The sequence below is a fragment of the Bombina bombina genome, chromosome 5 (genome assembly GCF_027579735.1).
Source record: "Bombina bombina isolate aBomBom1 chromosome 5, aBomBom1.pri, whole genome shotgun sequence".
NCBI classification, from domain to species: domain Eukaryota; kingdom Metazoa; phylum Chordata; class Amphibia; order Anura; family Bombinatoridae; genus Bombina; species Bombina bombina.
In genome coordinates this window covers 478,486,983-478,506,945 of record NC_069503.1, presented here as the reverse complement: position 1 = coordinate 478,506,945, position 19,963 = coordinate 478,486,983, and the positions used below count along the sequence as shown (strand labels likewise).

Sequence of the window (19,963 nt, the reverse complement as noted above, 5' to 3'; positions counted from 1 at the left end):
AAAAAAACATAATTTATGTAAGAACTTACCTGATAAATTCATTTCTTTCATATTAGCAAGAGTCCATGAGCTAGTGACGTATGGGATATACATTCCTACCAGGAGGGGCAAAGTTTCCCAAACCTCAAAATGCCTATAAATACACCCCTCACCACACCCACAATTCAGTTTAACGAATAGCCAAGAAGTGGGGTGATAAAAAAGTGCGAAAGCATATAAAATAAGGAATTGGAATAATTGTGCTTTATACAAAATCATAACCACCACAAAAAAAGGGCGGGCCTCATGGACTCTTGCTAATATGAAAGAAATGAATTTATCAGGTAAGTTCTTACATAAATTATGTTTTCTTTCATGTAATTAGCAAGAGTCCATGAGCTAGTGACGTATGGGATAATGACTACCCAAGATGTGGATCTTTCCACACAAGAGTCACTAGAGAGGGAGGGATAAAATAAAGACAGCCAATTCCTGCTGAAAATAATCCACCCCCAAAATAAAGTTTAACGAAAAACATAAGCAGAAGATTCAAACTGAAACCGCTGCCTGAAGTACTTTTCTACCAAAAACTGCTTCAGAAGAAGAAAATACATCAAAATGGTAGAATTTAGTAAAAGTATGCAAAGAGGACCAAGTTGCTGCTTTGCAGATCTGGTCAACCGAAGCTTCATTCCTAAACGCCCAGGAAGTAGAAACTGACCTAGTAGAATGAGCTGTAATTCTCTGAGGCGGAGTTTTACCCGACTCAACATAGGCAAGATGAATTAAAGATTTCAACCAAGATGCCAAAGAAATGGCAGAAGCTTTCTGGCCTTTTCTAGAACCGGAAAAGATAACAAATAGACTAGAAGTCTTACGAAAAGATTTCGTAGCTTCAACATAATATTTCAAAGCTCTAACAACATCCAAAGAATGCAACGATTTCTCCTTAGAATTCTTAGGATTAGGACATAATGAAGGAACCACAATTTCTCTACTAATGTTGTTGGAATTCACAACTTTAGGTAAAAATTCAAAAGAAGTTCGCAACACCGCCTTATCCTGATGAAAAATCAGAAAAGGAGACTCACAAGAAAGAGCAGATAATTCAGAAACTCTTCTGGCAGAAGAGATGGCCAAAAGGAACAAAACTTTCCAAGAAAGTAATTTAATGTCCAATGAATGCATAGGTTCAAACGGAGGAGCTTGAAGAGCTCCCAGAACCAAATTCAAACTCCAAGGAGGAGAAATTGACTTAATGACAGGTTTTATACGAACCAAAGCTTGTACAAAACAATGAATATCAGGAAGAATAGCAATCTTTCTGTGAAAAAGAACAGAAAGAGCGGAGATTTGTCCTTTCAAAGAACTTGCGGACAAACCCTTATCTAAACCATCCTGAAGAAACTGTAAAATTCTCGGTATTCTAAAAGAATGCCAAGAAAAATGATGAGAAAGACACCAAGAAATATAAGTCTTCCAGACTCTATAATATATCTCTCGAGATACAGATTACGAGCCTGTAACATAGTATTAATCACGGAGTCAGAGAAACCTCTTTGACCAAGAATCAAGCGTTCAATCTCCATACCTTTTTAAATTTAAGGATTTCAGATCCTGATGGAAAAAAAGGACCTTGTGACAGAAGGTCTGGACTTAACGGAAGAGTCCACGGTTGGCAAGAGGCCATCCGGACAAGATCCGCATACCAAAACCTGTGAGGCCATGCCGGAGCTACCAGCAGAACAAACGAGCATTCCTTCAGAATCTTGGAGATTACTCTTGGAAGAAGAACTAGAAGCGGAAAGATATAGGCAGGATGATACTTCCAAGGAAGTGATAATGCATCCACTGCCTCCGCCTGAGGATCCCGGATCTGGACAGATACCTGGGAAGTTTCTTGTTTAGATGGGACGCCATCAGATCTATTTCGGGAAGTTCCCACATTTGAACAATCTGAAGAAATACTCTGGGTGAAGAGACCATTTCGCCCGGATGCAACGTTTGGCTTCTGAGATAATCCGCTTCCCAATTGTCTACACCTGGATATGAACCGCAGAGATTAGAAAGGAGCTGGATTCCGCCCAACCAAAATTCGAGATACTTCTTTCATAGCCAGAGACTGTGAGTCCCTCCTTGATGATTGATGATGCCACAGTTGTGACATTGTCTGTCTGAAAAACAATGAACGATTCTCTCTTCAGAAGAGCCAAAACTGAAGAGCTCTGAAAATTGCACGGAGTTCCAAAATATTGATCGGTAATCTCACCTCCTGAGATTCCCAAACTCCTTGTGCCGTCAGAGATCCCCACACAGCTCCCCAACCTGTGAGACTTGCATCTGTTGAAATTACAGTCCAGGTCGGAAGCACAAAAGAAGCCCCCTGAATTAAACGATGGTGATCTGTCCACCATGTAGAGAGTGTCGAACAATCGGTTTTAAAGATATTAATTTGAGATATCTTCGTGTAATCCTTGCACCATTGCTTCAGCATACAGAGCGAAGAGGTCGCATGTGAATAACGAGCAAAGGGGATCGCGTCCGATGCAGCAGGCATAAGACCTAGAAATTTCCATTGCATAAGGCTACCGAAGGGAATGATTGTGACTGAAGGTTTCGACATGCTGCAATCAACTTTAGACGTCTCTTGTCTGTTAAAGACAGAGTCATGGACACTGAATCCATCTTGAAAACCCAGAAAGGTTTACCCTTGTCTGAGGAATCAAAGAACTTTTTGGTAAATTGATCCTCCAACCATGATCTTGAAGAAACACACAAGTCGATTTCGTATGAGATTCTGCTAAATGTAAAGACTGAGCAAGTACCAAGATATCGTCCAAATAAGGAAATACCACAATACCCTGTTCTCTGATTACAGACAGAAGGGCACCGAGAACCTTTGTAAAAATTCTTGGAGCTGTAGCTAGGCCAAACGGCAGAGCACACAAAACTGGTAATGCTTGTCAAGAAACGAGAATCTCAGGAACTGATAATGATCTGGGATGAATCGGAATATGCAATATGCATCCTGTAAATCTATTGTGGACATAGTAATTCCCTTGCTGAACAAAAATGTAAGATAGGTCCTTACAGTTACCATCTTGAACGTTGGTATCCTTACATAACGATTCAATATTTTTAGATCCAGAACTGGTCTGAAAGAATTCTCCTTCTTTGGTACAATGAAGAGATTTGAATAAAACCCCATCCCCTGTTTCTGGAACTGGCATAATTACTCCAGGTCAACTCTAGATCTGAAACACATTTCAGAAATGCTTGAGCTTTTACTGGAACACGGGAAAGAAAAAATCTCTTGCAGGAGGTCTCAACTTGAAACCAATTTCTGTACCCTTCTGAAACAATGTTCTGAATCCAAAGATTGTGAACAGAATTGATCCAAATTTCCTTGAAAAAAACGTAACCTGCCCCCCTACCAGCTGAGCTGGAATGAGGGCCGCACCTTCATGTGGACTTAGAAGCAGGCTTTGCCTTTCTAGCTGGCTTGGATTTATTCCAGACTGGAGATGGTCTCCAAACTGAAACTGCCTCCTGAGGATGAAGGATCAGGCTTTGTTCTTTGTTGAAACGAAAGGAACGAAAAACGATTATTAGCCATGTTTTTACCTTTAGATTTTTTTATCCTGTGGTAAAAAAGTTCCTTTCCCACCAGTAACAGTTGAAATATGGAATCCAACTGAGAACCAAATAATTTGTTACCCTGGAAAGAAATGGAAAGTAAAGTTGATTTAGAGCCATATCAGCATTCCAAGTTTAAGCCATAAAGCTCTTCTAGCTAAAGATAGCTAGAGACATAAACCTGACATCAACTCTGATAATATCAAAATGGCATCACAGATAAAATTATTAGCATGCTGAAGAGAAGAATAATAATATCATGAGAATCACAATGTGTTACTTGCTTGCGCTAAAGTTTCCAACCAAAAAGTTGAAGCTGCGAGCAACTATCAGCCAAAGATATAGCAGGTCTAAGAAGATTACCTGAACACAGATAAGCTTTTCTTAGAAAGGATTCAATTTTCCTATCTAGAGGATCCTTAAAACGAAGTACCATCTGACGTAGGAATAGTAGTACGATTAGCAAGGGTAGAAATAGCCCCATCAACTTTAGGGATCTTGTCCCAAAATTCTAATCTGTCAGACGGCACAGGATATAATTGCTTAAAACGTTTAGAAGGAGTAAATGAATTACCCAAATGATCCCATTCTTTGGAAATTACTGCAGAAATAGCATTAGGAACAGGAAAAACTTCTGGAATAACCACAGGAGCTTTAAATACCTTATCTAAACGTTTAGAATTAGTATCAAGAGGACCAGAATCCTCTATTTCTAAGCAATTAGTACTTCTTTAGTAAAGAACGAATAAATTCCATTTTAAATAAATATGAAGATTTATCAGCATCAACCTCTGAGACAGAATCCTCTGAACCAGAGGAATCCTCAGAATCAGAATGATGATGTTCATTTAAAAATTCATCTGTAGGAGAGAAGTTTTAAAAGATTTTTTACGTTTACTAGAAGGAGAAATAACAGACATAGCCTTCTTTATGGATCAGAAACAAAATCTCTTATATTATCAGGAACATTCTGCACCTTAGATGTTGAAGGTAACTGCAACAGGCAATGGTACTTTACTAAAGGAAATATTATCTGCTTTAAACAAGTTTGTCATGACAATCAATACAAACAACAGCTGGAGAATAGCTACCAAAAGTTTACAGCAGATACACTTAGCTTTGGTAGATTCAGCACTTGACAGCCGATTTTCCGTGTAGTATCTTTCTGACTCAGATGCAACGTGAGACATCTTGCAATATGTAAGAGAAAAAACACAACATATATAAAGCAAAATTGATCAAATTCCTTAAAATGACAGTTTCAGGAATGGAAAAAATGCCAAAGAACAAGCTTCTAGCAACCAGAAGCAATAAAAAATGAGACCTTAAATAATGTGAGACAAAAGCGACGCCCAAATTTTTTTCGCGCCAAATAAGACGCCCACATTATTTGGCGCCTAAATGCTTTCTGGCGGCAAAAATGACGCCACACATCCGGAACGCCGACATTTTTGGCGCAAAATAACGTCAAAAAATGACGGCAACTTCCGGCGACACGTATGACGCCGGAAACGGAAATAGAATTTTTTGCGCCAAAAAAGTCCGCGCCAAGAATGACGCAATAAAATGACGCATTTTCAGCCCCCGCGAGCCTAACAGCCCCACATGGGAAAAAGTCAAATTTTAAGGTAAGAAAAATGTTAAATTAAAATGCATTATCCCAAATATGAAACTGACTGTCTAAAAATAAGGAAAGTTGAACATTCTGAGGTCCAAGGCAAATAAATGTTTGAATACATATATTTAGAACTTTATAAACAAAGTGCCAACCATAGCTAGGAGTGTCACAGAAAATAAGACTTACTTACCCCCAGGACACTCATCTACATATAGCAGATAGCCAAACCAGTACTGAAACGAGAACAGCAGAGGTAATGGTATATATACAGAGTATATCGTCGATCTGAAAAGGGAGGTAAGAGATGAATCTCTACGACCGATAACAGAGAACCTATGAAATAGACCCCGTAGAAGGAGATCACTGCATTCAAATAGGCAATACTCTCCTCACATCCCTCTGACATTCACTCACGCTGAGAGGAAAACCGGGCCTCCAACTTGCTGTGGAGCGCATATCAACGTAGAATCTAGCACAAACTTACTTCACCACCTCCATCGGAGGCAAAGTTTGTAAAACTGAATTGTGGGTGTGGTGAGGGGTGTATTTATAGGCATTTGAGGTTTGGGAAACTTTGCCCCTCCTGGAAGGAATGTATATCCCATACGTCACTAGCTCATGGACTCTTGCTAAATTACATGAAAGAAAGGAGATTTTAAAAAACTTTTATCAAAAAAGTGAGCATGAAAGGGGCAGGAAACACCAAAATTTCCTTCACGATTTTATAGAACATACAATTTTAAACCACTTTCCATTTTACATCTATTATCAAATTTTCTTTATTCTCTGTTGTTCTCTCCTGAAGGAACAGCATTGCCTACTGGCGGTTGGCTGAGCACATCTAGATAGCCAATCACAATAGACAAATGTGTGCAGGCACTTATCGGGCAGCTAGTTCCAATAGTGTAAGATATGTGCATAGCCTTTCTCAACAAGGGATACCAAGAGAATGGAAGCGACATTTGAATTTAAAAGGTCTTAAAATGACATGCTCTATCTGTATCATGCAAGTTTAATTTTGACTTTGCTATCATTTTAAAAAATGTTACTGCATGAAAGCATTTTTTTTAACAGTTCACTGTAAGCAAACGTATGGCAAACTACTCTCATGTGGCTGTACACCAGTGCTTGACAAATATGTTCAAAATCTAGGAGCCAGGCATTTTTTTATGTTTATTGCAAATAAGTACAAATAAAGAAATAAACAGGCACAGAGTGGATATGCATGCATACATACATACTCTAGCAGTGCACCTGATTAAAGTGCTGTTTGCAGTGTCTGAGATTAAACTGATTCAGTGAACTCATAAACTGGATATATAAATAGATCAGCATGTATGGCTAGCAGTGCAGCTAAATCTTAAATTATGCTTACCAGATCATTTCCTTCTCTTCTGTATGGGAAGAGTCCACAGCTGCATTCCTCACTTTTGGGAAATATGAACCTGGCCACCAGGAGGAGGCAAAGACACCCCAGCCAAAGGCTTAAATACCTCCCCCACTTCCTCATAACCCCAGTCATTCTGCCGAGGGAACAAAGAACAGTAAGAGAAATATCAGGGTGAAAAAGGTGCCAGAAGAATACATTTCAATTTATGGCGGCCCATCGGAGAACACGGGCGGGAGCTGTGGACTCTTCCCATACAGAAGGAAAGAAAATTATCTGGTAAGCATAATTTGTTTTCCTTATATGGGAAGAGTCCACAGCTGCATTCCTTACGTTTGGGATACATATACCCAAGCTCTAGAGTACACGGAATGCTAACGGGAGGGAAAAAAAGAGAGGCAGACCCTAATCTGAGGGCAACCACAACCTGCGAATACCTTTCTCCCCAAAGGCTGCTTCAGCAGAAGCAAAAAACATCAAACTTGTAAAGTTTGGAAAATTATATGAAGGCGGACCAGGTAGCCGCCTTACAAATCTTATCCATAGTGGCCTCATTTTTGAAGGTCCAAGAGGAAACCACTTCTCTCATAGAATGAGCCCGTGATCCTCATAGGGAGGCTTATGTCTGCTGTCTCTATGCTAAACGGATGACACTCCTCAACCAAAAAGATAAGGAAGCTAAAGAGGCCCTCTAACCCCAAGCTTCCCCGGAAAAGAGAACAAACAGAAAAAGAGGTTTGTCTAAATTCCTTTGTGGCCTGAAGATAGGACTTCAAGGCACAAACCACATCCAGAATTACGTTGAAAATGTTCCTTCGCAAAGAAGGATTAGGACATAAGAAAGGAACCACAATCTCTTGATTGATTTTGCAAAATTGACACAACCTTAGGAAGAAAAACCTAACTTGGTTCATAGAAAAGCCTTATCAAGCATGGAAAGCCAGATAAGGAGGGGCGCATTGCAAGGCAGCAATGACAGATACTCTGCGCGGCAGAAGCAATAGCCCATAGAAAAGGAACCTTCCAAGACAACAATTTAATGTCTACTTCATGTATATGCTCCAAACGGAGCCCCGTGCAAAAGTTTAAGAACAAGATTTAAAATCCAAGGAGGAGCAATATGATCTCAACACAGGTTTGATCCCAGCAGAGCCTTAACAAATGACTGCACATCGGAAGGCTCAAGCGAACCTCTTGTGCAGTAACACAGACGGGGCCGAAATCTGTCCATCAGGGGACTTTGCAGAAAAGCCCTTCTCCAGTTCATCCTGGAGAACAGAATAAGTAGGTCCTCCACACTTTATGATAGATGCGATGAAAAACCAGCTTACAAGAAAACCCTCTCTTGCCTAGGACTAAGTGTTCAATCTCCACGCAGTCAGCCTCAGATAATCTAGACATTGATGAACAAAGAGACCTTGGTCAGCAGATCCCTGCAACAGGTAACTTCCACGGAGAGATGAGGACATCCCCACTAGATCGCCGAACCATATCCTTCGCGGGCCAAGACAGAGCAATCAGTATCACTGACGCCTGCTCTTGCTTGATTAGAGCCACTACACGAGTAAGTAGTGCGTAAACGACCGGAAAAGATAAATTAGATTGAACCTCCAAGGCACCTCTAATGCATTTGTTAGCTCCGCCTGAGGATCCCTGTACCTCGACCCATATCTGGGTAGCTTGGTATTGAGATGTCATAAGATCTTTATTTTGCAAATCTCCGCAAACACTTTGGGATTGAGAGAACATTCCCCGGATGAAAGGATTGTCTGCTGAGGAAATCCACTTCCCAGTTGTCCACATCCGGAATGTGGATCGCTGACAGCGAACAGATGTGGGTTTCCAGCCACCTTCTAGAATCTGAGATACTTCCCTCATAGCTAGGGAGCTTCTCGTCCCCCCGTCCCCCCCGATGGTTGATGTAAGCCACCGAGGTTATATTGTCTGATTGGAAACTGATAAACTGGACAAACCCAGCAGAGGCTAAGCCTTCTAAAATGAGAAGTTTTAATGGCCGAAGTTCTAAAATGAGATCGGGAGGGAGGTTTCCTCCTGAGTTCATAGGCCATGTGCCTTCCTGGCACCCCAAACAGCTCCCCATTCTGACAGACTCTTAACCGTAGTCCACAATCACCGGGATGGTCTTAAGACGGACATCCCTCGGGACAAGAGATCCAGACAAAACCACCAAGAGAGCGATTCTCTTGATCAGTTGTCCAGAGAAATCTGTTGAGGACAGATCCGAATGATCGACGTTCCACTGCTTCAGCATGCGTAGTTGCAACAGTCTGAGGTGAAACCTGGCAAAGGTAATGATGTCCATGCTGGACACCAAGAGACCAAACACCTCCATACACCGAGCCACAGATGCCCTTAAGGAGGTCTGGAGAGCAAGACGTGTTGAAGCTAGCTTGCAACATCTCTGGTCTGTTAGAAATATTCTCATGTCTATGGAGTCTATAATTCTATAATTCTACCCTGGTATTTGATATAACTCTCTCTAGATTTATCTTCCATCCATGGGATCGAAGAAGACGGAGGAGGGATTCTGAATGGTTCACTCTTCGAAAAGTTTCTTGAGCCATAGGCTAGACCCAACGGAAGTGCAATAAACTGGAAGTGCTGGTCCAGGAACCCAAACCATAGGAATTGGAAGTGGTCCTTGAGGATTGGTACGTGAAGGGAGCATCCTTCAGATCTATTGTGGTCATGAACTGCCCTTCTCAAATGAGGGGAAGAAAGGACCTTATTGTCTCCATTTTGAACAAAGGGACAAAATAAAAACTTGTTAAAGCACTTAAGGTCACAAAATCGGAAGGAAAGTTCCTCCTTTGGGACCACAAAAAGGTTTGAATAGTATCCCAAACCTCTCTCTGCGATAGGCACCGGGACAATAACTCTAAGAGGACAGATCCCGTATGCACTCCGGAGAGGCTCTCCCTCTTTACTGGTTAGGAAGACAGGTTTGAGAGGAGGAATCTGCCACTGGGTGGCTGAGACTTGAAACCTATCTTGTAACCCTGAGCTATGACCTCCAGGACCCATGGATCCTACACGTCCCTGAACCAATTGACTGAAAAGAGCGACAGTTTGCCCCTACACAATCTAGAAGAGGACCGGGGAACGTCCATTAATGCCGACTTAGACTCGGCTGGCTTCTTGCTCTGCTTGGATTTATTCCAGGACTGAGCCAGGTTCCAAGAGCTCTTGGTTTGCTCTGGCTTAGTGGAGGACTGCTGACAATGGACTGTATCAGAACGAAAATAAAGAAAAATTATCCCTTAGACTAGTTCTTATCTCTTACGGTAGGAGGGCACCCTTGCCCCCTGTGACTGTGAAGATAATTGAGTCCAGGCCTGGACCAAACAAAATCTTTCCCTTTAAAGGGGAGGAAAAGAAGTCTAGACTTAGAAGTCAATATCCGCAGATCATGACATCAGCCAGAGCCCGATGGGCCCAGCAGAAAACCTGAAGCCTTAGCATTCAGGCGAATAATCTGCTTAATAGCACCACAGATAAAAGAATTAGCAACCCCCAAGGCCATAATTCTTTCCTGGAATAACGTCGAGGGGACCTCTCCACCCCGATCAAATCCTTTAAAGAGTCGCACCTGTAGGTCGTTTCTCCAGCAACTGCGGCAACAGCCGCCGCCAGTTGAAACAAATATCCTGTATGTGAAACATCTTTCTTAACAGAGTTTCCATCTTTTATCCATGGGCTCTTTAAACTAAGAGCTATCCTCAAGCGGGATAGCAGTATGTTTAGCAAGGGTGAAGATAGCGCAATCCCTTCTGGGGACGGAACCCACAACTCCACTGAGAGTCCAGGACCGGGAAGAAGAGGGGGAAAAGGAATCTAATCCTGTACCATTCATTTTTAATAATGTTCGCCATCTAACAGGAGCAGGGAAGGATAAGGTACCACCCTGTCTCCAAACTCTATCCAATTTAGGAATCAAAGGTTCATTAGGCAATTTGGCCTCTGGAACCTGTAAATTCGCCAAAACTTCCCTTAGAAAAAAGCGCAAATTCCTAAAACTAAAGTCTGGTTCCTCCGCAGGCCGTAGGTTTAGAGGCAGCATACTCTGATCCAGAATGTTCATACTCTGAAGTCTCATAAAGAACTTCATCCTCGCATAACCTTATTAGTTAAATCAAATAAATTATCTGATGTACTGGGAAGGAGTGCAATATGTAACCTTGCACTTGGCTGGGTGAGGTAAAGCATTAAAGGCCGCAGGCACCGCCGTTCTGAACTGCGCAGTAACTTCTGGTGGAAAAAAAAGGCCCCCTCCAAATAGAGGATCAGCAATGCTACAGGAAAACTGCATGTGTAGAGAGAGAAGAATGTAGGGTACACACCTCACTGGATGACAACTCCTCAGAGGTGGAACGGCTTAGTGGTATCAAACATGTTTGAAATTATCACATTATCAAGGCATATGGAACATATTGAGAGGGCGGATCTAAGGCCTCCTCACGATATAAACAGGAATTACTCTTTAAGAATAGAGGGAGTACCCTCTAAAGTAACAGAATCCTCCATTGCTAGTGCAATAACCGGAGAACTATAGAAAATAAAACCATCTTATTTTATTCACAAAACAGCACCCTTATACCCCAATGGCTGGGGCATTCCCCATCTCCTATGACCCAGACAGTACAGAGATTATGACTCCTCTCTTGATACACGCCCGGGTCAGGAAAGAGGGATGAAAACTGTACAATGCAGGATCGTCTCGCTATGAGAAAAAGCACGCCAAGCTTGTAAGCTGCACAGCTCTCAAAGTGAAAGTGAAACCTGTTTATTTCCATAGCGGCCCTATGAGCCCATAACATCTCACACATAAAAGCAGCATAAAATCAAATAAAACATATAAGATTATTCCCCACTGTTTAATAATCCCCCTCATGAGATATTAACTCTTGATTCTATACAGATAAAAGAAGTCACACTGTGACCCTGTCTTCTTGCGTTATCATACATAAGTAAAAAAATGAAACAATCTTACCAGAATGTATGTGTGTGGAACAGTTACACGTCCTTCAAGTTTGGACAGATAGTAGCGTTGCTTCTGCCATGGACTTGAGTGAAGAAAACAGGCAGTGAAACTTGTCAACACTGATTGCTTATGGAGCTGTTAATGAGTTGGGATGGTTTCGCAGAAGACTCTCCCTGCATCTTCGGACTCTAACTTTCATCAGTGCTCTCACTGAGAGGCTGACATAACTACTTAAAACTCCAGTCCCATTGCGAAGAGTACTACCCTCCATAAGAGACTACTTTGAAATCTTCTGACACTTCTCTGCCAACCTCCTGTGACTAAAGGCAAAGAATGACTGGGGTTATGAAGAAGTGGGAGGGGTATTTAAGCCTTTGGCTGGGGTGTCTTTGCCTCCTCCTGGTGACCAGGTTCAGTATTTCCCACAAGTAAGGAATGCAGCTATGGATTCTTCCCATATTCAGAAGGAAATATAATTCATTTATTTGGACAATTGATTGCATAAAGAATCTTAGAAAATGCTTAGAAAAGTTATATATAATTTTTTATGTCATGTCGAGAACTGGGCTTGAGGCTCAGATCCTCTTCTTTCATTACTAAAATACAAGCAAATGAACTCAGTCTTGATCTGAATGGCATCTTATGATGTGTTAGCTTTAAATGCTAGCTTTAAATGTACTGACTGCACTCAATTGCATGCCACCTGGACCCTCCTCGGTATACCTGTGCTCTGGCTGCGTCAGTGGCCTTTACCCAGGGACCACCTCCCTCAGTACACCTGCTGCTTTTGATTTGTTTTCCCCAACGCTGCCTCAGCGCTTGAAGTAACAAGAGAGCTAGCTGGGGTACAGTCACAACACTGGTGGCTGATCAGTCAGTTACAGGAAGCACCGCAGTTGGACCTGGGGAGAGTAAAAAAAAAAAATCATATTCCTCTTGAGTCAGTGAGGGCCGTAGCACTACCTACCCGGACAGGGAAAAACTGTCTTAAGAACCCACCTGAGCTAAGAGACAACAGTGAGAGTTCCAAAGCTCGCCGCATCTGTACTGTTCACCACCACTGATTCTGAGTGAGGAGCCTGGTAACAGTTGCAGGACTGTTATTTGGTGAAATGTCACGTGGCCACAGTGACTTAAGGACGGTAACTGACCCAATAGGAAGTCCATTTTGTTTCTTTTTTTAAAATCCAGTGCAGGCCGGGTACAATGCTGGATAGACTGCCCACTGTGCTGCTTTCTCAGTCTTCAATGACAATTTCGTGTCTGACACTCTTACGGCCACAAAAAAAGCTTGCCTGCATGCTCAATAGCCCCTGCACGTCTGACTTCACCGCTTGCCGCAGCCGCAAGTAAGCCTAGCGGAGATCAAGTGGCAGTAGGTAAGGGGACAAATCGGGGAAAGAAAACTGAGGCTCCAGACATAATTTTTAAGACGCCAGTAGCTCCCAGGATAATCGAGCATTGCTGTAACACAGTATTACAGTGCTGTACTACAAATGCAGGTAGCAATAACTCTTCTTCAATTATTTTTTTTTTTAGCTGGTCACGTGATCACCTAGGAACAGGCGCTATTGTGAAATGGACTTAAATTGTGAAATGAGGGCTACCTGTATAACACTTTAATGTGAATATTGCATTAATATGCTATTACATGTTTTCAGCTTCTTAACTGCAAAGGGCTCCAATGCACTTATATATATGTCTACATACTGTGCCCTTTACTAATATTGGGCACCCTTGGTAAATATGAGCAAAGAAGGCTGTGAAAAATTGTCTTCCTTGTTTAACCTTTTGTTAAAAAAATACTCTGCTTTAATGGATATATCAAACAATTGCAAACACAGGTTTATAAAAAAAATAAAAATATTTGTTAAATATCTGTGGCACAATTATTGGCACCCCTTTTTTTTTGCCAATACCTTTGTGCTACCTCCCTTTGCCAATATAACAGCTCTGAGTCTTCTCCTATAATGCCTGATGAGGTTGGAGAATACATGGCAAGGGATCTGAGGACCATTCCTCCATACAGAATCTCTCCAGACCCCTTCCAATTTCAAAGTCGACACTGGTGGTATCTCCTCTTCAGTTCACCCCCACAGGTTTTCTATGGGGTTCTATGAGATTTAAGTCAGGGGACTGTGAACAGTAAACCATTTTTGTGTTGATTTTGGTCAGGGGTCAAGTCCTACAAAAAATGTGTGGGAACTCACCAAGGACTTCCACGCCCTCACAATTAATATTGTTTTATATACACACACACACACACACACACACATACACACACACACTTACATACACTCATACACTGTATTTATATCTATATAATCCATACACGTTGGTTAATGAAAGGAAGTTAAACCCACTTAAGGTGTAATAGTCCTATTTCTGCTGAGGGGGAGCTTAAATAACCCAGATCAAGCCACACAGAAATGTAAGCCACCATGTGTTCCACACAGTGTGGGGTGATCACACAGCAAGGACTGCTGACAGGCTTATATTATTGTATGGTAGGATGTGTTACTGCCCATTACTAGAGGATCTTACTATCCCTCTAACCAGACTGTGCTCCAGCTCCAGTCATCAGCAGCAGCAGTGTTTACTGAAATGTTTTTGTTCTCTGTGCAGGGGAACTTTGTTCCACTTTAAAAAATAATGCAGGAGCTCCATTCCCATGCGTTCCCCGCTGGACTTGACCCCTGATTTTGATGTATGTTTCCTTTTTAATATGAGAGTCCACAGCTTAATTCTTACTGTTGGGAATACTGAACCTGACCACCAAGAGGAGGCAGACACCCCAGCCAAAGGCTTAAATACATCTCCCACTTCCCCCATCCTCCAGTCATTCTTTACCTTTTGTCACAGGAGGGATGGCAGAGAAGTGTCAGAAGATTTCAGAGTAGTTCCTAAGGAGGGGTATCTGCCCTTCGATATGGGACTGGAGTTTAAGTAGTCTTGTCAGGCTCTGTGAGAGCATTGACGAAAGTTAGGAATCTGGAGATGCAGGGAGAGTCTTTCTGCAAACCCATCCAGACTGCCTGCTAACAGCTCCTTAAGCAATTGGTGTCGACTAGTTTCACTGCCTGCTTGTTTTCTTCACTCAAGTCCATGTCAGGAGCGATGCTACAAGCCTGTCACACTTGAGAGGCTGTGTTTCTGTTCCACCGCATGGAATCTGGTAAGATCGTTTACATTTTACATATGTTTGAAAATGCTAGAAGACAGGTGGTGACTCCTTTTATCTTAATAGAGTCATGGGTTAATATCTCCTGAGGGGGATAATTGAACAGTGTTTTGATTTTATGCCCCTTTATGTGAGATTTCATTGGGCTCATAGGACTGTTTGTTATGTGGCTGGAACACACAGGTTTTACTTTCACTTTCCGTTCCATTGTTCCGGTAAGCATATTACCTGTCTACATCTATATCCACATTACCAGACGTTATTACGCTATTGTGGCACCCTCTCTTCTTTCTCTCATTTACTTTCACTTTGGAACGCTGCTCAGTTTGTAGCTTGACGCGCTTTTCTCATAGCAGGGGCGGTCCTGCCTTGCGCACCCACGTGTCCGGGAGTGGTTGCACTTTTCATTTCTTTTTTCCTGACCGAGCTAGCTGTAGTAGAATACGTGTTTTTCTCTGTTTTGTCTGGGTCTATAAGGTGGTGAGTACCCCAGCCATTGGGAGTATAAGGGTGCCGTTTTTATGAGAAATAAAAAAAATTGTTTTATTCTGTGTCCTACTGCCATTAGCTTAAGCTATGGAGGATTCTGATATTTTTGAGGGTACTCCCTGTATTCCAAATAGTAATACCTGTTTATATTGTGAGGAGGCCTTGGTATGCCCGCCCTCTCAACTATGTTCCACATGCCCTCAACAGTTATTAGGTCTAAGAAGGTTAACCCCTTTAGTACTACCGAGCCGTCCACCTCTGAGGACTCGCCATCCCGTGAGGTGCATACCCGTCAGTCATCTCCCTCAGCACATGCAGCTTCCCATAGCACCGGCTTGACCCTCCCAGCTGGAGGGAACCTTTTACCATCAGACTTTAATGCGCAGTTAGACAGAGGTGTCTGAGGCTCTTAGTGCTTTACCTCGCCCTGCCAGACGCAAGCGAAAAGTTAAACATAGCTCTCCGGTCCAGGGGTCATCAAGAGATTTATTGGATTTATCTGTTTTTCAATTATCCAAGGATGGGTCACACTCTGAGTCTTCAGAGGGTGAACTTTCTGGTCGGAGTCTGCTACCTCTAGGCCTCCTGCTGCGGGAGGAACCAGCCTTTAAATTTAAGATTGAACACTTAAGTTTTCTTCTATAGAAGGTTCTGTCTACATTAGAGGTTCCAGAGGCCAAGCTGCTTAATAAACCTTTGATTGCTAAATTAGACAGATTTTATGAGGACTGGGTAGTACCGTTAACTTTTCCTGTACTATTTAGAACGATGGGATAGAATTGGATCTTCCTTTTCCGCTTTGTCTTCCTTTAAGAAATTATTCCCGGTCCCGGACTCTCAATTGGAGTTGTGGGGTTCCGTCCCTAAGGTGGACAGTGCTATCTCCCACACTGGCCAAGTGTACTACTATCCCACTTGAGGATAGTTTGTCGTTCAGAGAGCCAATTTATAAGAAGATTGGAAACTTTTCTCAGAGAAAAATGTTTCACCATACGGGATACTTGTTTCAACTGGTAGCGGCTGTTGCCTCGGTTGCTGGAGCTGCAGCCTACCGGTGTGACACCTATTGGAATTGATCGAGGTGGAGGGTCCCCTCGACGTTATCCAGGAAATAATTTATCTGTGTGTGTATATATGTATGTATGTATGTGTGGTGTGTGTGTGTGTATATATATATATATATATATATATATATTATATATATGTGTGTGTGTGTGTGTATATATATATATATGAAAAAGAAAGAAATGTGCATATGGCGCAATTACGAATCCTCAGGACTAGTAATTGAGACAGTAAAAATATTAAATGCAGCCCTGATCTATCTACCAAGGTCGGAGAGTCCCCACACCCTCCAGCCTAGGTAAGAAAGAACTATGTAAAAAAGAGAGGTTGATAGAGAAAAGAGGGCGCAAATAAAAATTATATACGCAAAATATCAATGTTAAAAAATAAGTGATAATATATTTTCGTACTAAAATGTATTCGTACTACGGTGTTAGACCTCTACTGCATGAATATCGTTATTCAACAGAGGTAATTACTATTATCTAGTTACAGATAAAATAGTGGTGGTATATCTTGTTGAATAAACAATATGTATATGTACAGTGGTACTAATAGTGTATGCGATGTCATATATATATATATATATATATAATATATATATATATATATATTTCTGACAATACTAGCATATAGGACATCGCATACACTATTAGTACCACTGTACATATACATATTTTTTATTCAACAAGATATACCACTACTATTTTTATCTGAACTAGATAATAGTATTAACCTCTGTTGAAATAACGATATTCATGCAGAAAGGTCCAACCCCGTAGTACGAATACATTTTAGTACGAAAATATATGATCACTTATTATTTTTTTAACATTGATATTTTGCGTTATTTTTATTTGCGCCCCTCTTTCTCTCTATCAAAACTATATATTTATAAATACAGCAACAAACAAAAGCACTCTCAGGACTTGTTAGTAGTGGGTCATAAACTAGTGTTTATTTGACGTTTCGGGGTTCACACAGACCCCTTCATCAGAATGTGTGAACCCCGAAACGTCAAATAAACACTAGTTTTATGACCCCACTACTACCAAGTCCTGAGAGTGCTTTCGTTTGTGGCACCCAGGCTTTTGACCCAGGAGGACGGATTTACTTTTAGGATTGCTTAATAATATAAATATTATGTGTGTATAGAGAGAGGAGATATAAAATGCATAAATACATATACATCTTTAGACATGTAATATGTATGCATCTCTATGTTAAAGCCCTTTACAGTCCTTTTTTCTCTTAACACCTCAGACCCCATATCTTTGAGCCCAATAATTTTTATTAGATGGTGTTAAAAGTGCAACTGTACTTCTTAATGTGTTTTTTTTTAATGTATTTTGTGCAACTTTTTATTTGAGCGTAACAGTTAACCAGAGCTCCAAGGTTGAGCTAACCCCATCACGCATTAAATTCAATTGCGCTTGAATGCATTTACTTTCAACTTGTAATACGACGCTACTTCCGACACCTGCAAACAGGCCACAATAAACCCAATATCACTTTCGCACACAGTTAGTGTGCCACTTGTAATCTGGCCCTAGGTGTTTAACCATTTGCAGACGTTACACATTGTTTTAATTAAATATAAGAACCATAAAACAACATTCAAGTACAATAAAAAGTTATACTTTTGTTAAAAATACATAAGGGATGATGTCTTCCTAACAGTTGTCTGTCTGTCTGTCCAAATATTACCTACCTTGCATACTTCTATTGAAAGCATTAGTGCAATTATAACATTTTATACTAAAACTTAAAGGGACACAAACTCCAAATGTTTTGTTTCTGATTCAGATAGAGCATGCCTTTTTAAGCAACTTTCTAATTTACTCCTTTTATAAAAAAAAAATCTCTTCGTTCTCTTGCTATCTTTATTGAAAAAAGCAGGAGTGTAAGCATAGGAGCGGTCCTTTTTGGTTCAGTACCTGTGTAGCGCTTGCTGATTGGTGGCTACATTTAGGTTTTGTGTCCCTTTAAGAGCATTTTATGTTTGCACTTTTAGCTCCCTTTGCAAAAGCATGTGATTTTGTACAGTATATTAAAATATTATATTTATTTTCTAGGTTTTTGGAAATGCAATGCTAGAACGAAGAGGAAGTAAGTAGTACTCTATGCATTGTTATGTATTTTTCATTTTTCCTTCCCTAGGATTGAAAAAAATTATTGGGTCTGAGCAATAAATAGATAGCTTTTGAGTAAAGCAGAAATAGTCCAATATTTGCTAACCCACAAAACACTGGGGCTGTACTCGTACTGCTAAACCATCAGTAAAACAAAATGCTCAGGTAGATCTGCAAAACAGGGAACAGTTCTCTTTGGCTTTCACTATTTTATGCACATTTTTCACAGTATAGAACTATAGATCAATTGCAAATACTCCTGGATTCTGAGACAACTTAACATGTGTAGGAAGGTGCCAGTGCAATATATATAATTGCATATTCCTGAGCTATGGTTCAGTGACACACTAGTGGGCCCCCTAGCGTGAATTACTCTGAGTTAGGTTGTAAAATCATTATAAAACAACTAAATAAAATTTGAACAAAGCAAGTATTACAAGTGATAGAGACTGCTCAAACTTGTTTTTATAACACACACACACACAAATCACAAAAACCATACACTATACCTCTTGACATTTACATGACATGTTTTGTGACCGGAACACTGACACGTGTGGGTAAAGTTTTGGGCATTCTGTGGGCAGGCCATGACTGTCAATTTTGAGTTTGGAAACTAAACATTTTAAAAGGACACTAATCCTTCAACAATTTTATTTTTCTGCTGATTTATAAATAAAACCTAATTTACCTTAGCAGGAAAAATCAGATATAAACAGGCTTTTTTTTTAACTTAGGATAACTTTGTTTCCCCCACAGAAAATTGACAGCTGGGTGGTATTTTGCAAACATTTTCTGTTATTTATAAATGTTACTTAAAGGGACACTAAACCAACATTTTTTTTCTTTTCATGATTCAGATAGAGCAGGCAATTTCAATCAACTTTCTAATTGGAAAAACAATTGCAACTATTCCATAAGAGAGTTCTAGAGGATTTAAATGCCCTCTCACAGGAGAATACAAACGTTAAATCAAATATATCCATTAAAGAGAGGCAAGCAATTAAATCACTACAACTAAATAAATCATTGGTAATAAAAAACTCAGATAAAGGAGGTTAGTGTTGTTTGTCATCGGACAGAAATTTCTATATATCTGAGGCCCGGCGCCCAACTAGATGAATCTAGGGTTTATACTAAACTCACTAGTAACCCCACTGTAGATTTCAAAAGGAATTAATGTCGCTCTTGGAAGATGGTGTGGAAAATGGCATTTTAAACAAAAAAATTGCTATGAGCGTGAATGTAGTGATCCAGTACTGCCTAATTTTCCACCATCTTCCAAAAGTCCACAAGGGTTTAGAAAATGTAAAAGGCTGCCCGATTGTTTGCAGGGATTGGCTCATTACTTGAACCTGTATCAGAATGGCTGGATATGTATCTTCATCCCTTTGTAAACAAGCTTCCGACTTATATCAGAGGACACTACCCATGTGTTGAGGTTGGTGGAGGATGTGAGAATGGCAAAGTGGGT

General features: G+C 40.8%; 1 protein-coding gene across 1 annotated transcript in view; it reads left to right on the top strand.

Annotated features, from left to right (window-relative positions):
• The window catches only part of LOC128661517 (uncharacterized), a 216,277-nt gene that overhangs the window by 50,308 nt on the left and 146,006 nt on the right, over positions 1–19,963 (top strand). Inside the window, 1 exon segment of the mRNA XM_053715767.1 lies at positions 18,433–18,466. Coding sequence (XP_053571742.1) covers positions 18,433–18,466 — 34 coding nt within the window.